The sequence below is a fragment of the Odocoileus virginianus genome, chromosome 16 (genome assembly GCF_023699985.2).
Source record: "Odocoileus virginianus isolate 20LAN1187 ecotype Illinois chromosome 16, Ovbor_1.2, whole genome shotgun sequence".
In the NCBI taxonomy this organism is placed as follows: domain Eukaryota; kingdom Metazoa; phylum Chordata; class Mammalia; order Artiodactyla; family Cervidae; genus Odocoileus; species Odocoileus virginianus.
The window spans coordinates 15,803,145-15,825,334 of NC_069689.1; the positions used below are offsets into that span (position 1 = coordinate 15,803,145).

At 44.2% G+C, this 22,190-nt stretch overlaps 1 protein-coding gene across 2 annotated transcripts in view; it reads right to left on the minus strand.

Annotated features, from left to right (window-relative positions):
- Positions 1 to 13,184: 13,184 nt before the first annotated feature.
- The window catches only part of TUNAR (transmembrane neural differentiation associated intracellular calcium regulator), a 54,192-nt gene continuing 45,186 nt past the window's right edge, over positions 13,185 to 22,190 (minus strand). The window contains exons 1-2 of one of the 2 annotated variants that reach the window (XM_070477879.1): positions 16,743 to 16,808; positions 13,185 to 15,674 (exon numbers count right to left, since the gene is read on the minus strand). In XM_070477879.1, coding sequence (XP_070333980.1) covers positions 15,489 to 15,635 — 147 coding nt within the window. In that variant the 5' untranslated portion in view covers positions 15,636 to 15,674; positions 16,743 to 16,808 and the 3' untranslated portion in view covers positions 13,185 to 15,488. Of the gene's footprint in view, positions 15,675 to 16,742; positions 16,809 to 22,190 lie in introns of those variants that run through there. The other variant, XM_070477881.1, reaches the window with a different exon arrangement.

Sequence of the window (22,190 nt, forward strand, 5' to 3'; positions counted from 1 at the left end):
TCAGCAAAGAGCTATCTCAACACTCACCTTGACATCTAATATCTGTTGTATCTGGCTGCTTCACTCGAAGCTACTAGACATCCCATTATATAATTTCTGTGCAGCTATAGGCAAAGTTGGAAGTGGATATGGATCTTAATTTAGCTTGATCTCAAAGCTAAGATAACTTAGAAAGGATCAGAATGAGTGATGGAGGCTTGGAAGTTCTGCTCATGGGATTGAGGTAAATATACCTCATCCCCAAGTCTCTGCTTTCTCATCAAGATTGCCTTCACAGGGGTGTGACTGAGATTCAACAAGGCAGTGAATTGCACGGAGCCATTGTAGGTCCTGGATCATAACAGCAAATCACTGTTGTTGGATAATCACATGTGTGAACACTAACTCGATTCTCACAGCAAGCCAATGTAACAGGCGCTGTTGTTAACACTCCCATTTCACAGGCAAGATCATTCAAGCACAAAGGGGTTGAATAACTTGCCAATGTCTTCTGGTTAGTAAGTAGTAAAGATAGAATTTGAACCTACGGAGGTGGACTCTAGGACCTTGGTCTTCATCACTGTGCCATACAGTCTCCTGGTAAGTTGTAGCTCCTTCGCTGCTGTCCCTTGAAGTGAATTCAGCTGACTTTGCCTCAGTCTTCCTTGCCATACTGTCCACACCTAGTTCCATCTTCATTGTAGCTTGACAAGTTACACAGCCCTGTGAGGTCTACTGCGCCCAAAATTTGGAGTTATAGCTTATGGATGGAGGTTTGGAAGAGTTTGCACAAATCTGTGTCTTGGAACAAATCTGGTTTTTTATATATGTGACAGTCTGCATGCCAGATTTATGAAGCAAATATATATTTGCCATTTGGACAAGGAGTCTCTGGGGGATAAAACTTAGTGGCTGGCTATTAACAAAGAAAACAAATATATCACACTACTTGGCAGGAAAGAGTGCCGTACTTCCAAGTGACATCAGGAAAATGGGTTGTGTCTTTTTCCCACCAGCTGGCAGCCACATTCTCTGCAGAGGGAGCCAGCCTGTCGCCCAGTGCAGCCTGTAAGGTAGGAGCCATGCTAGGCCTGGCCCTTCTGCCTGCCTAGGGAGGCAGGTGGTTCTCATCTGGTCATGACACCACCTGCGGGTTACGACTCTGGGCTATTACATCCCTGCTTGAGTCTGTCTCACCGCTGATAGAACAGGAGGAGGGGTGAACCGGAGGATGCAGAAGGTTCCCCTGCAAAGTATGACTGCAAATCCAGATTCCGTGCGTAGTGCAGTCAGTGGTTTAGATGCTGAGGAGCGTCCGTAAGACACCAAGCAAGATGGAAATCAGCATTTTGCAAGCAAAGGTGTTACGTAAAGGATGGTCAGGAGGAAAGGTATTGTTTGGGTTCTCGGTTTCTCAGAATAAGTTTCTGTCTTTTCTGGCTCCTATCCTATTGTACATATGCCCTGACAGAGAGTGAGAAGAGACGCTGGGCTGTTGTCTCACGTTGGATCTTTTGGATTGCTAGAAACACAAACTTTTTTTTTTTTTAAGTCCCTAAGACCACAGTCCAGAAAGGGAAGTGATGCACCTGGGCCTGAGGAACTCCTATCCTTCTTTGGATCTTACTGGACATAAGTTTCAGTCTCTAGGACCAGCATCCTCTCATAGCCAGAAATCAAATGAGCAGTGCAGGACAGTGGTTAAGCACTTCAGTCTGCCTGGGCTTAAACTGAAGCTCTTCTACTTATTAGCTTTGTCCCATTAGCAGATCTGTTAATCTGTCCAAGCCTCAGCACTCCCAATAGTAAAATGTAGATAATATATGAAACTACCCCATAAAGTGTTGCAGATACTAGAGTGTTCAGTAATTTCAGCTATGATGACGATGATGATGTCACAGCTTTGCCTTTCAAACCACCAACAGTCTTCCTAATCTTTAGTCTAATTGTTACAGGTTGGTTTTGGACCATTCAAAGCTGGTCGTGTGGGAGGTTACTCTGATTGACTCACCCACGAGCCAGTCAAGAGAAAGGGGGAGTGCGGAGAGCTAGGACTTGGAAGAAGATGTTGGCTTCTCACTACAATCATGTCTACTAACAGTAGAGCAGCATGCAAAAGAAGAAATTCTGTTTTTGCAAATAAGATTGTAGGTATCCACTACAAGATTAGGTAGCAGACTCCCTGTTAACTAACAAAACTGCCATTTCAGGATCTCTCACATCTGAATATGCTTTTTACAAGGCTCTGGATGGGGCACAAGCAATGTATTCACAGGGCCATAGGTCTGGTGAAAGTAATACATTTAACCACAATAGATTAATATTGCTGTCTTTTTCCCATCTGATTTCCCCTCCATCATACCTTCCTCTGGGTCAGGTAATATTGGAGTGGCTGTGAGCATATTTAGTATCTGGCTAAAGGGATGTCGAGTTAGGGACAAATTTATTTTTAATTTTGTGGAATAAATTTATGTCATTCAGTCTCTTTCATATACAGTTAAGCTATTGATAGCTCACTCTGTGCAGGAAGAGTTTCCAGGAAAATTGTCACTCATTTAACTGACTTAGCTGGCATTATGACTAAAAGTACAAGGCCAGAGATAAGATTCTTGAAATGAATACAACCTATGGCACCCAGCACCAGAAATATGTGGTTAACAAAGGAGGAGAAATAAAGTTTGAAATACACAAGGAAGACGCTTATCTGGAAAATTTCTGATTCCTTCAAGCTCCCAGAGTCTCATAGTTTGGATGGTTTTAAGCACACATGACAACTTGGAATTGAGAGTAGGAGTAATGAGATCTGCATATGATAAAACTGTTTAAGTCTTGCACTGCAGGTGACGTCTCGACATCTTAAAAGGTCTAGCAAATATTTTGGAAATTCAGAAGACATAAGATGCAGAAAGTTTATTCTAAATGTGGGTGTGTAGTTGGCATTTAAAAATTTCATTTTCCTAATGATTAATGACGTTTTCAAGTGCTTATTGCTCATTTGTGCATTTTCCTTTATGAAATTTCTATTCTAGTCTTCTGCTCATTAAAAAAATGGGTTCCCTTGCTTTTTATTAGTGAACTGCATGTGATCTTTGTGAATTCTGATGACAATTAAATTATTATGAACATTTTCTTCCAGTCTGCTTCAACTTTTCTCATGAGTAAGTTTTAAATTTTATGAAGTATAATTTATCAGCTTACTGTTTTCTAATGAGTACTTTCTGTGCCCCATCTTGGAAATCTCTACTGATCTCAAGATTGAAGTATTCCCTTGTGTTTTCTTTAGGAAACTTTATAGGTTTAGCTTTTTCATTGGGCTTAGACTCATATCAAGTTAATTTCATATAATCTGTATGAGACGGGGAGTAAAGATTCATTTTTCCCCTCCATGAGGAAATTCAACTGATTGATCATTATTTGTTGAAAAGATTTTGATTTCCCCATTAAACTACACTAGAATTTTGTAAAAAAAATCAATTTCCATATTAGGTATGGGCTCATTTCTGGCTTTTCTATGCTTTTTCATTGATCCCTTTGTTGCTCTTGACATCAAATACCAACACATCTTGTTAATTCTAGCTTCTGAGTGAGTCTTGAAGTTAAGTGATGTAAACCCTCAAACTTTGTCTCTTTTTAAAAAAATATTAGTTTAGTTGTTATATGTCCTTTGAATTTCCATATAAACTTTAGAATCAGATTGTTTATTACTACTCAGAAAACCTACTGAAATTTGATAGGGATTGTTTTAAATATATAGGTCAAACTTGGGAAAACTGAAATCTTAACAATATTAGCTTCTGGGTCCATGAATATACAATGTCTATTTATTTAGATCTTTAAAATGTCTCTTAGCAAGAATCTATTACTTTGATCACAGACCTGACATATATTTTTGAATTTATTTTTAAATAAATACATTTTTCATTTCATAAATACATCATACATTTTCGCATTAGTATTTTGTTCCCAATTATTTGGGGGAGGGGAGCATTCAGTTTTTTACCATTAAGATAATTTTAGCTATAGTCTTTATTTATGGATATCCCTTAGTACTTTGAAAAAGTTATGTTGTATTCCTGATTTGCCAATAATTTTTATCACAAATGGGTGTTGAATTTTGACATATGGTTTTTCTGTCTATTGAGATATGATCTTATGTTTCTCCTCCTTTATTCCGGTAGTATGGTGAGCCAAATGGATTGATTTTCTGGGATAAACCTTGCTTTGTCACAGCATATTATTCTTTTTATATATTGCTGGATGTGATTTGCTAATGCTAAAAGGATTTTTGCATCTATGTCTATGAGAGATGATGGTGTGTAGAGTGGGTTTGCTGTTGTTATTGTTTTTTAAATGTCTGTCTGATTTTGGTTCAAGGAGAGTTGGCCTCATATAATGAGTTGGTAAATGTTACCACCTACTTTATATTCTTCAAGCTTTTGTATCATGTTATCTTTTCTTTTTTTTTTTTCCTCCCTTGTGTCTTTGACAGAATTTACCAGAGAAACTACTCAGGCTTAAAATTTTCTTAGTGGGGAGGTATTTAATTTCAAATTAAATTTCTTTAATATATATAGGGCTTTTTCATTTTTTTAATTTCTTTTTGAGTCACGTTTGACAACTTGTGTCTCTTAGAGAACTTATCCATTTCATTCAAGTTGTTAAATTTCTTGACATGTAATTGTTCATGCACGCGTGCGTGCTAAGTCGATTCAGTCATGTCTGGTGCTTTGCCACGCCGTGGACTACAGCCTGCCAGGCTCCTCTGTCCGTGGGATTCTCCAGGCAAGAATACTGGAGTGGGTTGCCATCCCCTCCTCCAGGGGAACTTCCCAACCCAGGGATAGAACCCGAGTCTCATATCTTCTCTAGATTCTTTACCACTAGCACCACCTGGGAAGCCCATAATTGTTTATAATATGCCATTATTATCATTTTAATGTCTCTAGGCTACATAGTGATATCCTTTCATTCCTGATACTAGTAAATTGAGTCTTCTTTTTTCTTGATCAGTCTTGCTACAGATTTATAATTTTATCAATCTTTCCAAAGAACCAGCTTTTAGTTTCACTGACTTTGTTTCCTATTTTTCTGTTCTCCTACTTCATTGACTTTGCTCTTACCTTTTCCCCTTTCTTTCTACTTACCAGGATTCTTAATTTGCTCGTTTTTGCATAGCTTCTTTATTTTATGTATTTATTGGATGGTCTGGGTCTTCACTGTTGAATGGGCTTTTCGCTACCTGTAGGGAGCAGGGGCTACTCTCTCGTTGAGGTCCAGGGGCTTCTCATTCCAGTGGCTTTTCTTGTTGTGGAGCACAGAGTCTAGTGTGTGTGGGGCTTCAGTATTTGTGGCTTGAGAGCTCAGTCGTTGCAGTTCCCAGGCTCAAGACCACAGGCTCAGCAGCTGCGGCACACGGGCTTATTTGCTCCTCGGCTGTGGGATCTTCCCAGACCAGGGGTCAAACTCGTGTCTTCTGAGTTGGCAGGCAGATTCTTTACCACTGAGCCACCAGGGAAGCCCTCCGTGTAGTGCAGCTTCTTCGTGTGGATGCTTAGATTATGTGAGTGCTTAGATTTTCTATGGAAGCTTATTTTATGTTTCTGATGCAAATAGTAATGTTGTGCTTAATATCATTTTCCATTTGTTCATTTCTAGCATATAAAAAATTTTGCATATCAAGCTTACATCTTTCAATCTTATTAAATTCACTCATTATTTCTAATAGTTATGTTGTGACTCTCATAAGATTTTCTATGTAAACAATAGTATTATTTATGAATGAAGATGGTTTTACTTTTCTTGATCCAATCTTTATAAGTCTTATTTATTTTTCCTTCCATTGCACTGGCTAGGACGTCTGGTACGTGGTATGTGTGCATGCTCAGTCGTCTGACTCCTTGACCCTATGGACCTGCCAGGCTCCTCTGTCCATGGGATCTTCCAGGTAAGAATACTGGAGTGGATTGCCATTTCCTTCTCCAACAAGTGACTAAAACTTTCTTTCACTTTCATGCTCCAGGCTCCCCTGGTGGCTCAGACAGCAAAGAATCTGCCTGCAATGTGGGAGACCCAGGTTCAACCCCTGGGTCGGGAAGATCCCCTGGAGGAGGGCATGGCAACCCAGTCTGGTATTCTTGCCTGGAGAATCCCATGGACAGAGAGTCTGGCGGGCTACAGGGCATGGGGTCACAGAGTAGGACATGACTGAAGTGACTTAGCATGTAACATGCATGTCAGCAAACATGCAAACTCTTTCACTCCACAGGGACCTTTGGTACCCCTCTCTTGGGATGGCTTTTCACCAACTCTTTGCTCGCTGATTCTCTCATTTTGCACCAGAAGTATTGGCTCCATCAGAGGCATTCATGATTACTAGGATTAGATACATCCCATTCAGTACGTAGAGGTTTCAGAGTGCTATGATATGAGCTGAGCTATCGGTGTATCCATTGTTACTTGTGGCACAAACATCTAGTTTAGTTTTATGCAGAGATTTGTTTCAGATTGCCTGCTGTTTCTTTGTTCTTTGATCTTGTTTTCTAAAGTGGGAAGCATAAAATACCCTCCCAAAAGATGAGGTTAATGTGTTCAGTTGGGAACACAGACAGCTGAAAAAGAAGGCTGCCCTTTTATGTGGTCATTGCCAGGAAAATCTCCTCCAAACCACTAAAAATAGTCATATTATATATTCCAGTCTATGGAGTAACATCTTTTTGCTATCTTGCCAAGATTAGGGAAACAGTACAGCAGTGATTTCTTTATAAATATTGATAGAAGAGTTTGGCATAGAATATTTAAATTGTATCTATGACAAGGCACTTGGTATAAATGCCTAGAATGTGAATTGTAAATATAGTTATAATAATGTTTACAAATAGTGTTTACAAATTCTATTCTAACTTTATGCTGATAAATAAACTGTGGATTTAGTGTTGGAATTGAAAACTAAAAAGGACAGCTATCAGCCCTAACAGTGAGTCTAGCTGGGCTGGTGTCTACCAAAAAGACCAGCTCTGAAAGGGGGAGAGGAAACTGGAGGGAGGATCTAGAATGAGACACCCAAATTATCTTGCACCCAAATTATTGAAGACATAATTAGGATTATATTAATATATTTCATATATGAAAGTATTTAAATTTAAAATACTTTCCAATTATATTTCATAAATGGAAAATATTTTAAATTTAAGGAGGAATAGTAAGTCCTGGGGTGTTACTATCTATCCTTGGAGACTTTATTCAGATATCATTGCCTCTAAAAAAAAGTGCTCATATGCATAATTTGTCTCAAGGCCATACAACTAGTAAGGAACAGAACTCTTCAACTCCTTACACGTTTCAATGCAAGATCACTTTGCAAGAGGGGTCTAGAGTGTCATGTTAGAAGAAATGGTTGGTTGGGACTATTTCCAGCCAAGCAGTGCCTAAGACTCCATGCTCCCAATATAGAGGGACCCATGTTCGATCCCCGGTCAGGGAACTAGATAGATCCCAAAGGCCACAACTAAAGACCCTGCATGCCACAACTAAGAGCTCGTACAGCCAAATAAATACATATTTTGTGGTCATTTATTTATTTATTTGACTGCACCGGGTCTTGGTTGGTTACTAAGGTGGCTACTAAGGCTGATTTCAAAGGAGCTGAGGAGGCCTATACCCCGATATCTTGGGAAATAAGGCACAGTAAGCACCTTCCAGGTACCAAGCACCATGCTAGGCACTGGACACACATGAGCCATAAACCTGATCAAGGTTTTGCAAGACAGCATCCTAGTTCATAGACAAGAGAGCTGAGGCTCCCAGACTCGAGCTGAGGCTCACTGTGTAAGAGCAGCAGAGACCAAGCGCTATGGTGACCTCTTCCAGCAGCCATGACTGTGACTCTGTCTCCTGGAAAAGTAAAGAGCCAGCAGAGAAAGGATGTGCTCGTATCTGACCGAGACTGGAGGCTGGTCTCCATCTGCTTCATCCATTCCGCAGAGATTCTTCTGAGCACCCGGAATGCAGAAGCTTAGAGTACAGGGCACATTCTTTCTGCATAGAAGAGTTTTAAAATTTCCCATTCTCCATACTGTTCACAACACATTCACATACATACCTTTGTCTTTCTAATGAACACTTCTAATTTTCTTTTTGAGTAGAAGACAGAGCTAAAATTTCAAATTACTAATGAAGAGCTGATTATCCTTTCATTTTAATATAGGGCTACTTCCAAGTCTCCGATACTTAGTTTTTCAATTAAATAGACCTTTGCATCATCCCGGGTGAAATGAATCACTTAATATTGTCAGGAAAAGGATTCTGAAACACCACTGAATCTGATTTTTGTGTCCTTATTGTTATTCCTTAATGGAAAAAGATTTTTAAAGGCATGCTTTCTAATTGCTGTTATTAATAGCTAATGGGCTTCCCTGGTGGCTCAGAGAGTAAAGAATTCTGCCTGGAATGTGGGAGACTTGGGTTCGATCCCTGGGTCAAAAAAATCCCTTGGAGAAGGAAATGGCAATCCACTCCAGTATTCTTGCCTGGAGAATTCCATGGACAAAGAAGCCTGGTGGGCTATAGTCCATGGGGTCGCAAAGAGTCGGACATGACTGATCCACTAACACTAAGTATTAATAGCTAATAGAAGCGTACAGTCCTTAGTTTCCAAAATGCTATTACATAAAAATGTAATCCCCTGGAGTAGGAAATGGAAACCCACTCCAGTATTCTTGCCTGGAAAATCCCATGGAAAGAGGAGCCTGGAGGGCTGCAGTTCATGGGATCGCAGAATCGGACACGGCTGAGTGACTGGGCACACAGCACAAAAACGTGATCTACACAGCAGCACTGAGAGATCAGATTTATTAAATTCACGACAGGAAAATGAAATATTCTCCCAGGAATATTAAGGATCCATATCAAGATCAATAGTCAATCAGTGGCAGAGTTGGGACTCAAACACAGATTTTCTGGTTTTGAGCCCCAGCCCCATTTCTGAAGGTCATCCTGGTCCTTAAAATAAATGAGAGAGTGGTCCCTGATGAGGAATGAGTGACAGATTTGGTGCTCACCTTACTGCTCAAATATCCACAGGCGATGGAATTATCCACCAGCTTTTCTGGAGGAAAGTGTGGGAGGAAAGACTTTATTGCCCAGCTCTGGTGGCCAAGCCCACATCAAACCAGAGTGTCCCACTGAAGCTGAGTTCACACATCTCTTTAATACAGAGGCAGAAGCTTTAGAACTTCAGAAGCCCGAGTTCTACAGCAGAGTCATCAGAACTAAAAACACTAAAGTTGGACTCTTTAGCACAGAAAGCAAAGAGACCAAGGAGAAAGGAGGGCCAGTCTGATCAGGTAATGTCTCAGAGGCCAGGACAATAGAGGCTCAGATGGTGAGAAGGTAATACAACCAGGAGAAGGACAAGCACGTTGGGCTGTGTCCCCTGATTCCTATTCAGAATTACAAATACCAGTCGCTGGGAACTGACTAAGGAGTTAGCTTAGCTAACGATGTATGAGCTCCAATGGAACCTACTAGTTTATCCTGGAATGTGCGGGTTTGTGAAGAAATGTTTGAAGTCCACATTTCCTGGGCTGGAGATCCCAGAGATTCAGAGACCTGTAGGCATTCTAGGAGCCCTGATTTGTGGCTGGTCCATACCAGTGGATCATCGATTTGTGCTTTTGAATTTTCATGATAGAAGCATCTTCCTGGTTTAGAAGAAGATGTCAGCTTACAGGTCGGGGAGATGTGAGGAGCAAACTTTGGATCACCTCTGCTTGGTCTAACTTTGATTCCTTTAGTCCCAGTGGGTGCTGCATGCTAAGTCGTTTCAGTTATGTTTGATTCTTTGCGACCCTATGGACTGAAGCCCGCCAGGCTCCTCTGTTCATGGCATTCTCCAGGCAAGAATACTGAAGTGGGTTACCATGCCCTCCTCCAGGGGATCTTCCCGACCCAGGGATTGAACCCACATCTATGTCTCCTGCATTGGCAGACAGGTTCTTAACCATTAGTGCCACCTGGAAAGCCCAGTCTCAATGAGTCAGATACTAGTTTAAAATGTTGTCCTTTTATTGCTGACTAGCTACTTCCAAGTACCTTAGAACCATCCAGCTGTTACCCTTTGGCTTCCTGCTGTCTGCTGAGAGTAGGGAGTGGATGGATGCTTTGAATGTCTGAATAGGACGTTGGGTTGTGCTGTCTTCCAGCAGTTAGGGCAGGTGACAGAGGTGAACATCCAGGATTTGGAGCCAAGTCTCTGCATACCTGGCAGGCTGCTGTCCCAGGTAGGGAGAGGCATGCTGCAGAGACATCCAATCACGACTCTTACCTAATTCTGCATTCCCCATTATTGTCTAATAGAAATAGAGTAAATAAGCACAGCTCTTAACAATGAGTCTTGTAGTAAAAAATTATATATTCTGTGATCTTATTTCTCATGGCAACATGCAGTCCTTCTATGAAAAGCATACCCCAGTTTTATACAACTTGTTTACAAACAACAGAAAATGTTAAGTCTGTCCATTCCATCTGCTTCCCACAAGAGGAAAGAATCATTATGTAGTGAGGTCAGAAGGTACCCCGGTCCACAGGGGCATCTTTCTGGGGCGGTCTCACATAAAGATCCTTCCTTTAGGAGGTGGGGCTACAGGGCAGTCCAGGAGAGCCTCAGAAGAGAAGGCAGGAATTTGGCCTCTGTAGCTTTCTCTTCCCAAAGTGTGACATGATCATAGCCAGTCTGAGTTCCCAAAGTAGCTGTTAGGAAATTGTTTAAAAAGCCAATGAGATTGTCTCTATGAAGAACAGTGAAACAAGGAGGCGGGGGGGCTTTCTGGTGTTCTGCAGGCAGTTGACGGAAAAAGGGGAGCCCTTAGACTATAAGTATGGGTGATGTCAACAGTGAGAGACGGTGAGCTGGGGCCCTGGGGCTTTGAGGGGGAGAGAAAGGGAGAAATGAACAGAGGACGGGAAAGAAGGAGAGAGAGAAGGAGAGTGAGAGGGGAATATGGGAGAGAAAGAGATAAGAATAGTCCCCACATTAGAAACACACAGGTGTCTGTTAGAAGCAATGTGAACGTAAGTTTTGATCCAGTATTTCTTTAGTAAATGGTACTCATTCATACCCAGGGGCTTCCCAGGCGGCACTAACAGTAAAGAAACCTGCCTGCTAAAGCAGGAGACCTAAGAGGCACAGGTTCGATCCCTGGGTTGAGGAGATCCCCTGGGGGAGGGCATGGCAACCCACTCCAGTATTCTTGCCTGGAGAATCCCATGGACAGAGGAAGCTGGAGAGCTACAGTCCATGGGGTCACACAGAGTAAGACACGACTAAAGCGACTTAGCATGCACACACGCATGAACAATGACATGGGGGTTTAAGTGACATTCTTTGGTGTAAAGGTGAAGGTAGCAGCTTCTGGAACCCTGGCCACATGATGTCATGGTCCCCAAGTCAAAATGAAATTGTTATCCGCTCAGTCATGTCCGACTCTTGGAGATCCCATGGAGCCTGCCAGTCTCCTGTCTGGAATTCTCCAGGCAAGAATACTGGAGTGTGTAGCCATTCTCTTCTCCAGGGGATCTTCCCAATTCAGGGATCGAACTTGGGTCTCTCACATTGCAGGCGGATTCTTTACCATCTGAGCCACCAGGGAACCTCTGCTGAAGTCAGCTCATCTTTCCAGGCCACACTTTCTGTATCAATAAAAATGAGGTTAAAATTCCTGATGAGATTTGGGAGGCTATAGCACCCGCTGTTGACAGATGAGGAAAACTGAGACTCACAGAGCCGGTCATATCGATCATATAAGGCAGATGGAAGTCAGGCCCAGGCTGTTTCTGGCCATCGACAAGCACCTTGTGGCCCCAGACCACCAGGGGCACACTGCCATGGGGTGCCTGGCCCTCCCCTGCCAGAACCCAGGCTTTCTGAGTCGCTTTCTGGGATAGAAGTCAAAGTCACCGATTCAGCCATGTTTTGTTGTGACCAAGGAGAGGCAGGTGCAGTGGGAAACTGTGTGATGTAACTGGACTGGCCCAACGGCTCCAGGAGAGCTCAGACCCACAGCCGGGACCACTCAAGGTCTGTGGATGGCACAGAGATGCGGACAGGTCTGATTCTGCTGATTTCGAGCTGTGTGACCCTGTGACCTTGGAAAAGTTGATCAGCCTTTTTGAGCCTTTCTCCTCATCTTCTAGGGCTTCACAGGTGGCTCAGTGGTAAAGAGTCAGCCTGCCAATGCAGGAGATGTGGGTTCGATCCCTGGGTCAGGGATCCCCTGGAGGAGGGCACGGCAACCCACTCCAGTATTCTTGCCTGGGAAATCCCATGGACAGAGGAGCCTGGCGGGCTATAGTCCATGGGGTCACAAGGAGATGGACACACACTTCATCTTGTGAGACGGGGTCAGCACGGACATCTCACGGGCTGTTGTGAGTGTCCCTGAGGATGGGTGGGAAGTATCAGCCCTCGGGCTGGTCATTTGGGTTTTTGCTACTTGTGCCAAGGTTGGGCTCAGCACACTAAGCCCCAGGGCCACCGGCTGCCTCCCCATCACGTCCCCACGAGACGCCTTGAGGTCGTGGAGGAAACTGTGAGTTTGCCCAGTCTGTGTTCTCGGGCTTTGCTAAATGAGGGCAGAAATGAAAGGCTCTCTCTGCAGGAGACAGTGCTGCCACTTGGGTTGGCAGTCATTGAACGGGCAGCTTTATTTCCAGGCTGTGGATTAGGACAATGTAGAAGGACCATCGGGGAGCTGTTGAGAGAATCGGAAAGGCAGTTTTCCCCCTCAATAAATTTCAAATTAGTACACTTGAAAAATCACCAGGGCTTCCACAGTCCAAACAAAACACTTTCAGTGGAACAGAGTCACATTCAGTTCTGTCCGCTTAAAAAAAAAAAAAAAAATCAGGACCTCCCCGGTGGTCTAGTGGTTAAGAATTCACCTTCCAGTTCATGGGGTATGAGTTCGATCCCTGGTTGGGGAGTTAGTATTCCCAACCAAAAAAAAAAAAAAACCCCAGAAAACAGGAAAAACAAGCAAAGGTAAAACAGAAACAACACTGTAACAAATTCAAAAACCTTTAAAAATGGTCCACACCAAAAGAAAAAATCTGAAATAAAATAAAACAAAAATACGTATAGGTAAAGGAATGACATGAAGGTTTAAAAATACCCGGATGCTGGAGGAAAAAGAAAAAGGACATCAGTAGATTTTTTTTCCATTGCACCTTTATTGTTTACTCTGTTCACGGTTCAGAATTCTCACACAGTCTTTCTAGAACCACACGGAACCTGTGAGATGGCTCCCTCCCCCAACAGTCCATTATATGTCTAAGCAAGCCTCCTCTTGGCCCTCCTCCTCAAGTCCTTACATGTACAACGTTCTGCCAGGGTGCAAGGAGTTCCCAAGGGTTATTTTTTCTTGGGAGGGAAGGAGGGCGGGGAGCAGAGCTGGCCCTCAGCAAACCATCGGTGAGCATCCGGCCCCGAGGGCCCTTTCCCGGCCAGTCCGTGTCTCTCCATTCCCTCTTTCCCCAGCATTTGATGCCCCTCACCGGGCTAGGGAATCAGACAGCTCTGGGAATTTGCATTCTGACTCACCACTACCAGCTACCTGACCTTGGGGAAGTTTCCCCATCTGGGTCCCCCTTTCTTTCTCTGTGATGTAGGACAGAGACTCTCTAGTTCATTTCCTGTGAGCATTCAATGACTGAAGGAATAGAGTCTGGCACAGTGCCTAGCACACAGTATGTCCTGAACACACATCAGCTTCTGTTCCTTCTGGTGGGGAAGAGAAGACTCCTGATGAGGGCCAGGTGCTAAGGGCATCTGCTTTAAAAAGTGCCTGGTCCCTAACACAGTCCAAGAAGTGACTCTCTAAGGGTGAAATTTCAGACACCATAACATCAGGAGGGAGAGAGACCTGGCCGTGATCTCCTGGACATCACTCGACTCCACCTAGGTAGCCTGCTGCTTCTTTTGCCCACAGGCAAGGCTGGCGCTGGTAGAAGGAATGCTAACCTTCTTTATAAGGCCATGCCACTGCAGCCAGTGAAAGGCCCCATCTCAGGGAGGCAGGAGAACAGGGCACATTCATTCTGATTCAACTGTCCCTGCCAGGGAGGAAGTCGCTTCACGTGGGTGTAAACCAGGAGCCTGAAGAAATGTAGCAATCTCTTGGGGTGACCATTGCATCCCCTTGTAGTGCTCCTGAAAAGTCACCTGTTGCAGGGGTGTCTTCCCAGCCTGAAACAGCCAGATGAGCTGTTACGGTGGGAGGAGTCCAAGTGTTATTTATACCCCCACCTACTTTGCAAAGGCTCCTAGGAGGCTCACGAAGGGAATTACGCTCCTAACACTGAGCTTTCCCCCCCTTGTCCTTCCCACCCATCTCTCATGGCATGTGGCCATTAAAATCAAATCTCATCGACAAATGGTCACAAGAATGAAATAACGCTGCCAACAAGAAGCTGAATACTCCATCTATAGTTGATCCACAGATGTAGCTGCGCCCTTCCTCCATGGTATTCCTTGTAAAAAAATTTTTTTAAAGCTGATCTATATCACTCAGCCCTGTTCATGCATAATTCTCAGTAAGGATACGGTACATCCAAAGTCCACATGCCCACGACCGTTTTACATTTCCAGTATAACAACAAAAAGTCGCTCAATGGACAATCTTAAAACATGCACCAACCAAGATCACAGCTGGTCTTATGGGAAAATGTCCTCCAGACCGAAAAGCACAAAGGGAGAGAGAAGGGAAACGATTCCAAATGAGAGAATGAAGACTAGAGTGATTACACAAAATAACTGCAGTCTAAGGTAGATACAGCAGGTAAAACCAAGGAAAGCTGTATGGATCCAGGAACGCCTCTCCAAATATTTGGTTCATGCTAAAAAATAGAGCACATTTATTAAAAATATATATTTATAAACCTTGATATGAACAGATACACACATCAAGCCAATGAAAAAAAGAAAAAATAAGTTATCTCCCCAGTATCAAATAGTTAGACACTTTTGATGAATGGGATGCTTCTTAAGGATTGTCCCTGTGGTTTTTTGGTACCAAACAGTTCATCCAGTTAGGAGGAAACACATGTCCTGGGAGAGAGGCCAAGAGCTGTGTCTGCTGTGAGCTGCATCCACCCATTCCTCTTTTTGAACACGTGACATCCGTCAGCGACCTGGGATAACCCATCTCTGTACCCATCCACTCCCTGATGGTGTCAAAGGGCGGTCTTCCAAGCGCCTTTCAGGTCCCCTGCCAACGATGTTGAGTTCCTTGCTGTGTGAATGAGTTTTGGTGGATTCATTGTGCTTTAGTGTCTGCTCCTCGCAGCAGGGTTGGTTGATTTTGGTGACCCTTTATCAAGTTCGAAGGTGCATCTGATCGAGCGGTGTGTGTCGGTCAAGGCTGCTTGTTGGCGCAGTGTCCAGTCACTGATCTGCCAACACACAGGACTCCTCCTGTCTTTTGGCCATCCCGAGGCCCGAGGACCTGCTGGGCCATTCACAGAGTGGTGTAGATGTATACAAATATGATGACGATCAGGTTCAGAATGGTCCCAATAATCCCCAGCATCGCCAAGACACTCTCTTCTTTACTCTCCTTTTCCTGGCCTCCTCTGTCTTCATCATTTCCACCCGTGATTACCATCTTGGTGGCAAATGTCTTTATCTTCCTCCCCAGACTAACCTGCAATTGGAAAGAGGCAGCACAAAAAAATGACGGTTTATAAGCATCCTCTCCAAAGCCTGGCAGACTGGGTAGGGGAGTGAGTTCATGTCTGGGGATGAGGTCTTGGGTGGGCCCAAAACGCTCATGGAGAAAACCTTGGGACGCACTGCTCTTTGGCCATGGAGAAATGGCAGGGCATGGCTGATCAGTTTCAAGGATGAAGGTCGTGATATTAGCATAAGGAACTCAGCCCCGGGGTTCAGCTTGGCCACCACCCACTCTACTGGGATTCTGTTTTAGTCCTTTGCCTTGAAGCAGAGACAGAGACAGCCGCACAGTTGTCCAACAAAAGCACGTGGATTCTCCCACAGCAGCGGGAATTTGACACGCATTCATGTACTAGATCCCACCCTAGACAAGTCCAGTCCTGCACGTGCATGAAGTGGGCAGGCCGGCGTCATGGTCACACTGTGCTTTAAACACTGGCCACCCTGCGAACAAGGGTGACCGAACATAGGGAAGGCAATTTACTGAGACCAGAGAGGATGGAAACAGGGGGAGGGGGAGAGCATCATAAGAATCCCACATCACCACCAGTGGGAGCACACACTGGTAAAATCATTCTGGAAAGTTCCCTGGCATGACCCAGAGAAGCAAAGAGATATTCCCCAACGGGGCTCAACACCTGACCTCCCAGGTGTTCATCTTAGAGAAATCTCTGTAACTGTGAACTTGGAGATGGTGACAGAAATGCTCCTGAAGCTTCAGCTGTGATGGCAGAGGCCCAGAAGTAACCCAAACAGGCATCAAGAGCTGAAGAGACAGACACGTGGCTCCTACGATGGACGCATCCACACCAGAGAATATGATATGGCAGTGAAATGAACGCACAGCTGCTACACGTGACGGGGTGGATGAGGCCCCCATCTCGTATGAAGAAGCGTGGTGCAGAGAACGCCCACAGCATGTGTCAATTCATAAAGACTCAACCAGGGCACAGCAAACAAGTACATTTACAGACGCACACTTTGGAGTTTGTAAAATGCAAGAGAATGACCGATAGAATTCAGGAGAGTGGCTACTTACAGGAAAGGACAGAGCGGGAATCCCCTCGAAGGAGCACCCAAGACCTTCAATATACTGGTCATTTTCCATTTGTGAGGCTGTGCGGGAAGCATGTGGAGGTTCATTTCTTATCTTTATCCTTTCAACTGTTTCAGAGATTGCCTGACGTATATGACGTATTTTGTAATAACTAAGATATTTCTATTTATTCTTTAAAATCATAAATATGACCATTCAGGGGGCCTGGGGAGCAGCTGAAGCCTTCTTTTCCACTGATGACTAATCCAAACAATGTGGGGGGGGGGGATGACTAATGTGTATGAGGTGGCAACAGCAACAGCCTGTCCTACTTGATGAGATGGGACAGGGACCAGGCCAGGGCCCCTGGCTCACCTCTTCCATTAGAGAGCTGTGGCTTTTCAAGCTAGAAGGCTTTTCAGGCTCCAGAGTGGTGACAATTAATTTTCTCTGTCAACCTGACCAAGTCCTGGATCCTGGGGTGCCCAAACATTTGTAAAATATGATTCTGGGTGTGTCTGTGAGGGTGGTTGCAGGATGAGATTGACATTGGAATTGGTAGACGGAGCAAAGCAGACTGCCTTCCCCAGTGTGGGTGGGCCTCTTCTAAGGAGCTGAAGGCCTGCATAGCAAAAAAAGGGTTGAATGAGAAGGAACTTCTCCTGCCCAACTGCCTTTGAGCTGGGACATCAGCTGTTTCCTGCTTTTGAATCCAGACAGAAACCTATGCTCTTCTTGGGTGTTGAGCCTGCCAGCCTTCAGACTGAAATGAAACCATCAGCTCTCCTGAGTCTCTTGGTTGCTGACTCACTCTGCAGATCCCAAGACTTGGGGGTCTCCATAATCACATGGGGCTTCCCAGGTGGCACTAGGGGTAAAGAACCTGCCTGTCAATGCAGGTTAGATGTAACAGACACAGGTTCGATCCCTGGGTCAGGAAGATCCCCTGGAGGAGGGCATGGCAACCCTCTCCAGTATTCTTGCCTGGAGAATCCCATGGACAGAGGAGCCTGGTGGTCCAGAGCGTCGCACAGAGTTGGACATGATTGAAGTGACTTAGCGTGCATAATGATATGAGCTAATTTCTTATAACAGACCTCTATCTCTCTTTCTATCTATATCTCTGTCTCTCTCTCATTGGTTCTGCTTCTCTGAAGAACTCTTGACAAGTCAGTTCAGGGGTCAAAGGATATTTCAGGACAAACACATGAGAAGAATCACAAAAAAGGACTCCAGGAAGGCAGAGAGGGTGGCTGCCAGGTGAAACGCCTGCACATCTCTTCCTTCCTCTGGGCACATGAGCCCCTGCAAGGGCCAGGTCACACCTTGGGAACCTAGTCTGGGTTCAGGACACAGTGTCTGTGGATAGATTTCTGTGTGAAGACCCAGGGAACTGATGCAACAGGCATATGTGCACAAATGAACAAGCGTGTGCCTTAAAGGGAAGTCTCATTCCCTTCACAACTTTGGTTTACTTGACAGACTTAGAGTGGGTTCCTACCACCCTAAAGTGGTCAGGGCAAGACTTCATCTTTTCAGAGCTCTCCACTCTGTCCTAGCCAATGGAATGAAACTTCTTGGATAACATTTGTATACAGGATGTAACTTCTAATTAGAATTGCTTTTTAAATAAAAAAAGTAGCTTTGTCTAGGCAAAGCTTCCAGGCTGGATATGTTTGGTTTTCTTTCTTTTTCTTCCCAGTACAGTTTTTTTTAATGATGTGTAATACCACAGAAAGGCACACAGACTTTACACATACTTGATGAATATTCATACCTGTTAGCTGTCACCAACATCAAGAAACAGAACCCTCAAGTACTCTAGGAGGCTCCCTATTCCATTCAATCCTTTTCCTCCTGCCTCTTGAAAACCATTACCTTGATTTCTAACATCATAGGCTAGTTTTGCCTGTTTATGGATTTTATAGAAACAGAACCATACAGGATGTCCTCTTTTGAGTCTTTCCCCCTTCAATGTTATGTTGGTGAGACTCACCCATGTGTGTGTAGCTGTAGCTTGGTCATTCGCATTGTGAACAGTACTCCATTATATAAACAGACCCACTATGTGTGCATTTATTTTACTGCTGATGGGCATTTGGGTTGCTTTCAGTTTGAGGTCGTTATGCTATTCCGAACATTCTTTTACATTCCTGCTGGCAACACAAATATGCATTTCCCCAATGTTTTAAATGAAATTTTTCACGTACAGCAAAAAAAAAAACAAACAAACAAAAAAAAAACAACTTTATACTAAGCACCCATACACTCAGCAACTAAATGTCACTATTAGCATGTTACTATATTTGCTTTAATCACTCACCTAGAGCCAGACATCCTGGCGTGTAAAGTCAAGTGGCCCTTAGGAAGCATCACTACGAACAAAACTAGTGGAAATGATGGAATTCCAGTTGAGCTATTTAAAATATAAAAGATGATGCTGTTCGAGTGCTATACTCAATATATCTGCAAATTTGGAAAACTCAGCAGTGGCCACAGGACTGGAAAAGGTCAGTTTTCATTCCAATCCCAAAGAAGGGCAATGCCAAAGAATGCTCAAACTACTGTACAATTGCGGTCATTTCAAATGATAGCAAGGGTATGCTCAAAATCTTTCAAGCTAGGTTTCAGCAGTACATTAACTGAGAACTTTCAGATGTACAAGCTGGGTTTCAAAGAGCCAGAGGAACCAGATATAAAAATGCCAACATTTGCTGGACCATGGAGAAAGCAAGTGAGTTCCAGAAAGCCATCTACTTCTGTTTTGTTGACTGTGCTAAAGCCTTTGAGTGTATGGATCACAACACACTGTGGAGAATCTTTAAAAGATGGAAGTACCAGACCACCTTACCTGCCTCCTGAGAAACCTGTATCAGGTGAAGAAGCAACAGTTAGAACTGGACATGGAACAATGGTCTGCAAAATTGGGAAAAGAGTAAGACAAGGCTGTATGTTGTCACCCTGCTTATTTAACTTATATGCAGAGCACATCATATGAAATGCCAGGCTGGATAAATCACAAGCTGAAGTCAAGATCGCCAAAAGAAATATCAACAACCTCAGATACGCAGATGATACCACCCTAATGGCAGAAAGCAAAGAGGAACTAAAGAGTCTCCTGATGAAAATCAAAGAGAAGAGTGAAAAAGCTGGTTTAAAACTCAACATTCAAAAAATGAAGATCACGGCATCTGGTCCCCTCACTTCATGGCAAACAGAAGAGGAAAAAGTGGAAGCAGTGACAGATTTTACTTTCTTGGGCTCCAAAATCACTGTGAATGGCCACTGCAGCCATGAAATTAAAAGACACTTGCTACTTGGAAGAAGGAAAGTGATGACAAACCTAGACAGTGCATTAAAACACAGAGATATCACTTTGTTGACAAAGGTCCGTATAGTCAAAAAGTTATGGTTTTTTGCAGTGGTAAAGAATCTGCCTGTCAATGCAGGAGACACTGGAGATGTGGGTTTGATCCCTGGGTTGGGCAGATACCCTGGAGTAGAAAATAGCAACCCACTCCAGTATTCTTGCCTGGAAAATTCGATGGACAGAGGAGACTGGCTGGCTATAGTCCATGGGGTTGCAAAGAGTCAGAGATGACTGAGTACACACATCATTTTTCTAGTAGTCATGTATGAATGTTTCAGTTGAACCATACAGAAGCTGAGCACCGAAGAACTCATGCTTTCATATTGTGGTGCTGGATAAGGCTTTTGAGAATCCCTTGGACTGCAAGGAGATCAAACCAGTCAATCCTAAAGGAAACCAAACCTGAGTATTCATTGGAAGAACGGATGCTGAAGCTGAAGCCCCAATACTCTGGCCATCTGATGTGAAGAGCCGACTTGCTGGAAAAGACTGATGCTGGGAAAGATTAAGGGCAGGAGGAGAGGGGGTGGCAGAGGATGAGATGGTTGGATGGCATCACGGACTCAATGGACATGAGTTTGAGAAAACTCCAAAAGGTGGTGAAGGACAGGGGAGCCTGGTGTCCTGCAGTCCCTAGGGTTGCAGAGAGTCAAACGTGACTTACTGAATAACAACATTTGTTTTCTCAGATACCTATCCCTGCATCTATCCAGCCACCTTTTTGGGGTGCATTTCAAAGTAAACTACAAATATCATTATCTATATCAGTCGCTTAGTCATGCCTGACTCTGAGACCCCAGGTACTACAGCCCGCCAGGCACCTCTGTCCATGGGATTTTACAGGCAAGAACACAGGAGGGGGTTGCCACTTCCTTCTCCAGGCAAATACCATCCTTTTAAATACTTCCCTTTAAATACTGCAGCGTACATGTATTAACTAGATTCAATGTTTGTTTGCAATGTTTTCTTTTGATGTAAATTTGTGCCATTTCCTATTGGCTCCACCCACCTAAGAGAACTGCTAGGGTATAAGGTATAAGTGGTTGTATCCACTCACTTGTTTCTGAGTGCGAGGCTGGCCCCTTCTTTTATCTTGGTGATTCCATGGCCTTTTCATGGGGTCACAAGAAGGAAAAGGGACACCCACTCCCTTCTCTGCCCTGAACAGACCTCTACCCAAGCACCAGTTATCTCTTTCACGTGTCTCCTGTTTCTTGCAGTTCTTTAGCTAGACTTGAGACTAGTTCCTTAACCTCTCCCTGAGAGAGCAAGCTTCTGAATCTCCAACCCCAAGCACAGGGCTTGGCATGGACCAGGCATTCGGGTAAGGGCACTGCAGGAATGTGTGAGTGGGTACTGCGGCGGAGGGGGCGGTGGAGGTTGGGGGGGTGAATCTGGCCATCCCTGTCTCTGCAGGGCAGGGAAAAAAGATCACCAAGGTCAGTCTAAAGAGACACAATTAGTGCTGCCCTTAAAACCCAACACCCATCATCGCAGTCACTCAAGCAAAACAAACTGCCAGTCACGGAGGCTGCTTGGTTTCAAGGCTTAATTTAGCCTCTTCCCCGAGTTAACCCGAGACAGCTCTGACTCAGGAGGAAGTGGAGGAGAATAATCAGGTCGACTGTGTTTACTTTCTGAGGTCTCTGCAGAAAACCGAGAGCCCAGAAGAGGCCTTCTCCGACTCCCAAGAGCTGCATTCCCAAAGTCTGCCTCCAAGCGGCTTGAGTCATCAGCCTGAATTTCCCCAGAGAAACCTGTTGGGGGGGTGCAGCCGGATTCCCAAGGGAGCCACCGGGGGTTTCCTCGGAGAGAAGTGATTGGAACACGGTTTTCCTTGGGAAAAACTCTCTGGCCAGGGAGTGGAGGAGAATGAAAGAGGTTGGGAGATTAGCTGAAAACTAGACCAATAACAGAGATGGGAGGGGAAAATAAAACCAAAATAAAACAGAAAGGAAAGGTGGGGCCTAGGCAACATCTGATCTGAGTCCAGCTGCACAGGTTAAGCTCATTCATTCAATCCCTCACTCCTTCCTTCCTGCCAGGAGCTGGAGCGGGGAGAGAGGAGTGAGACTTAACTG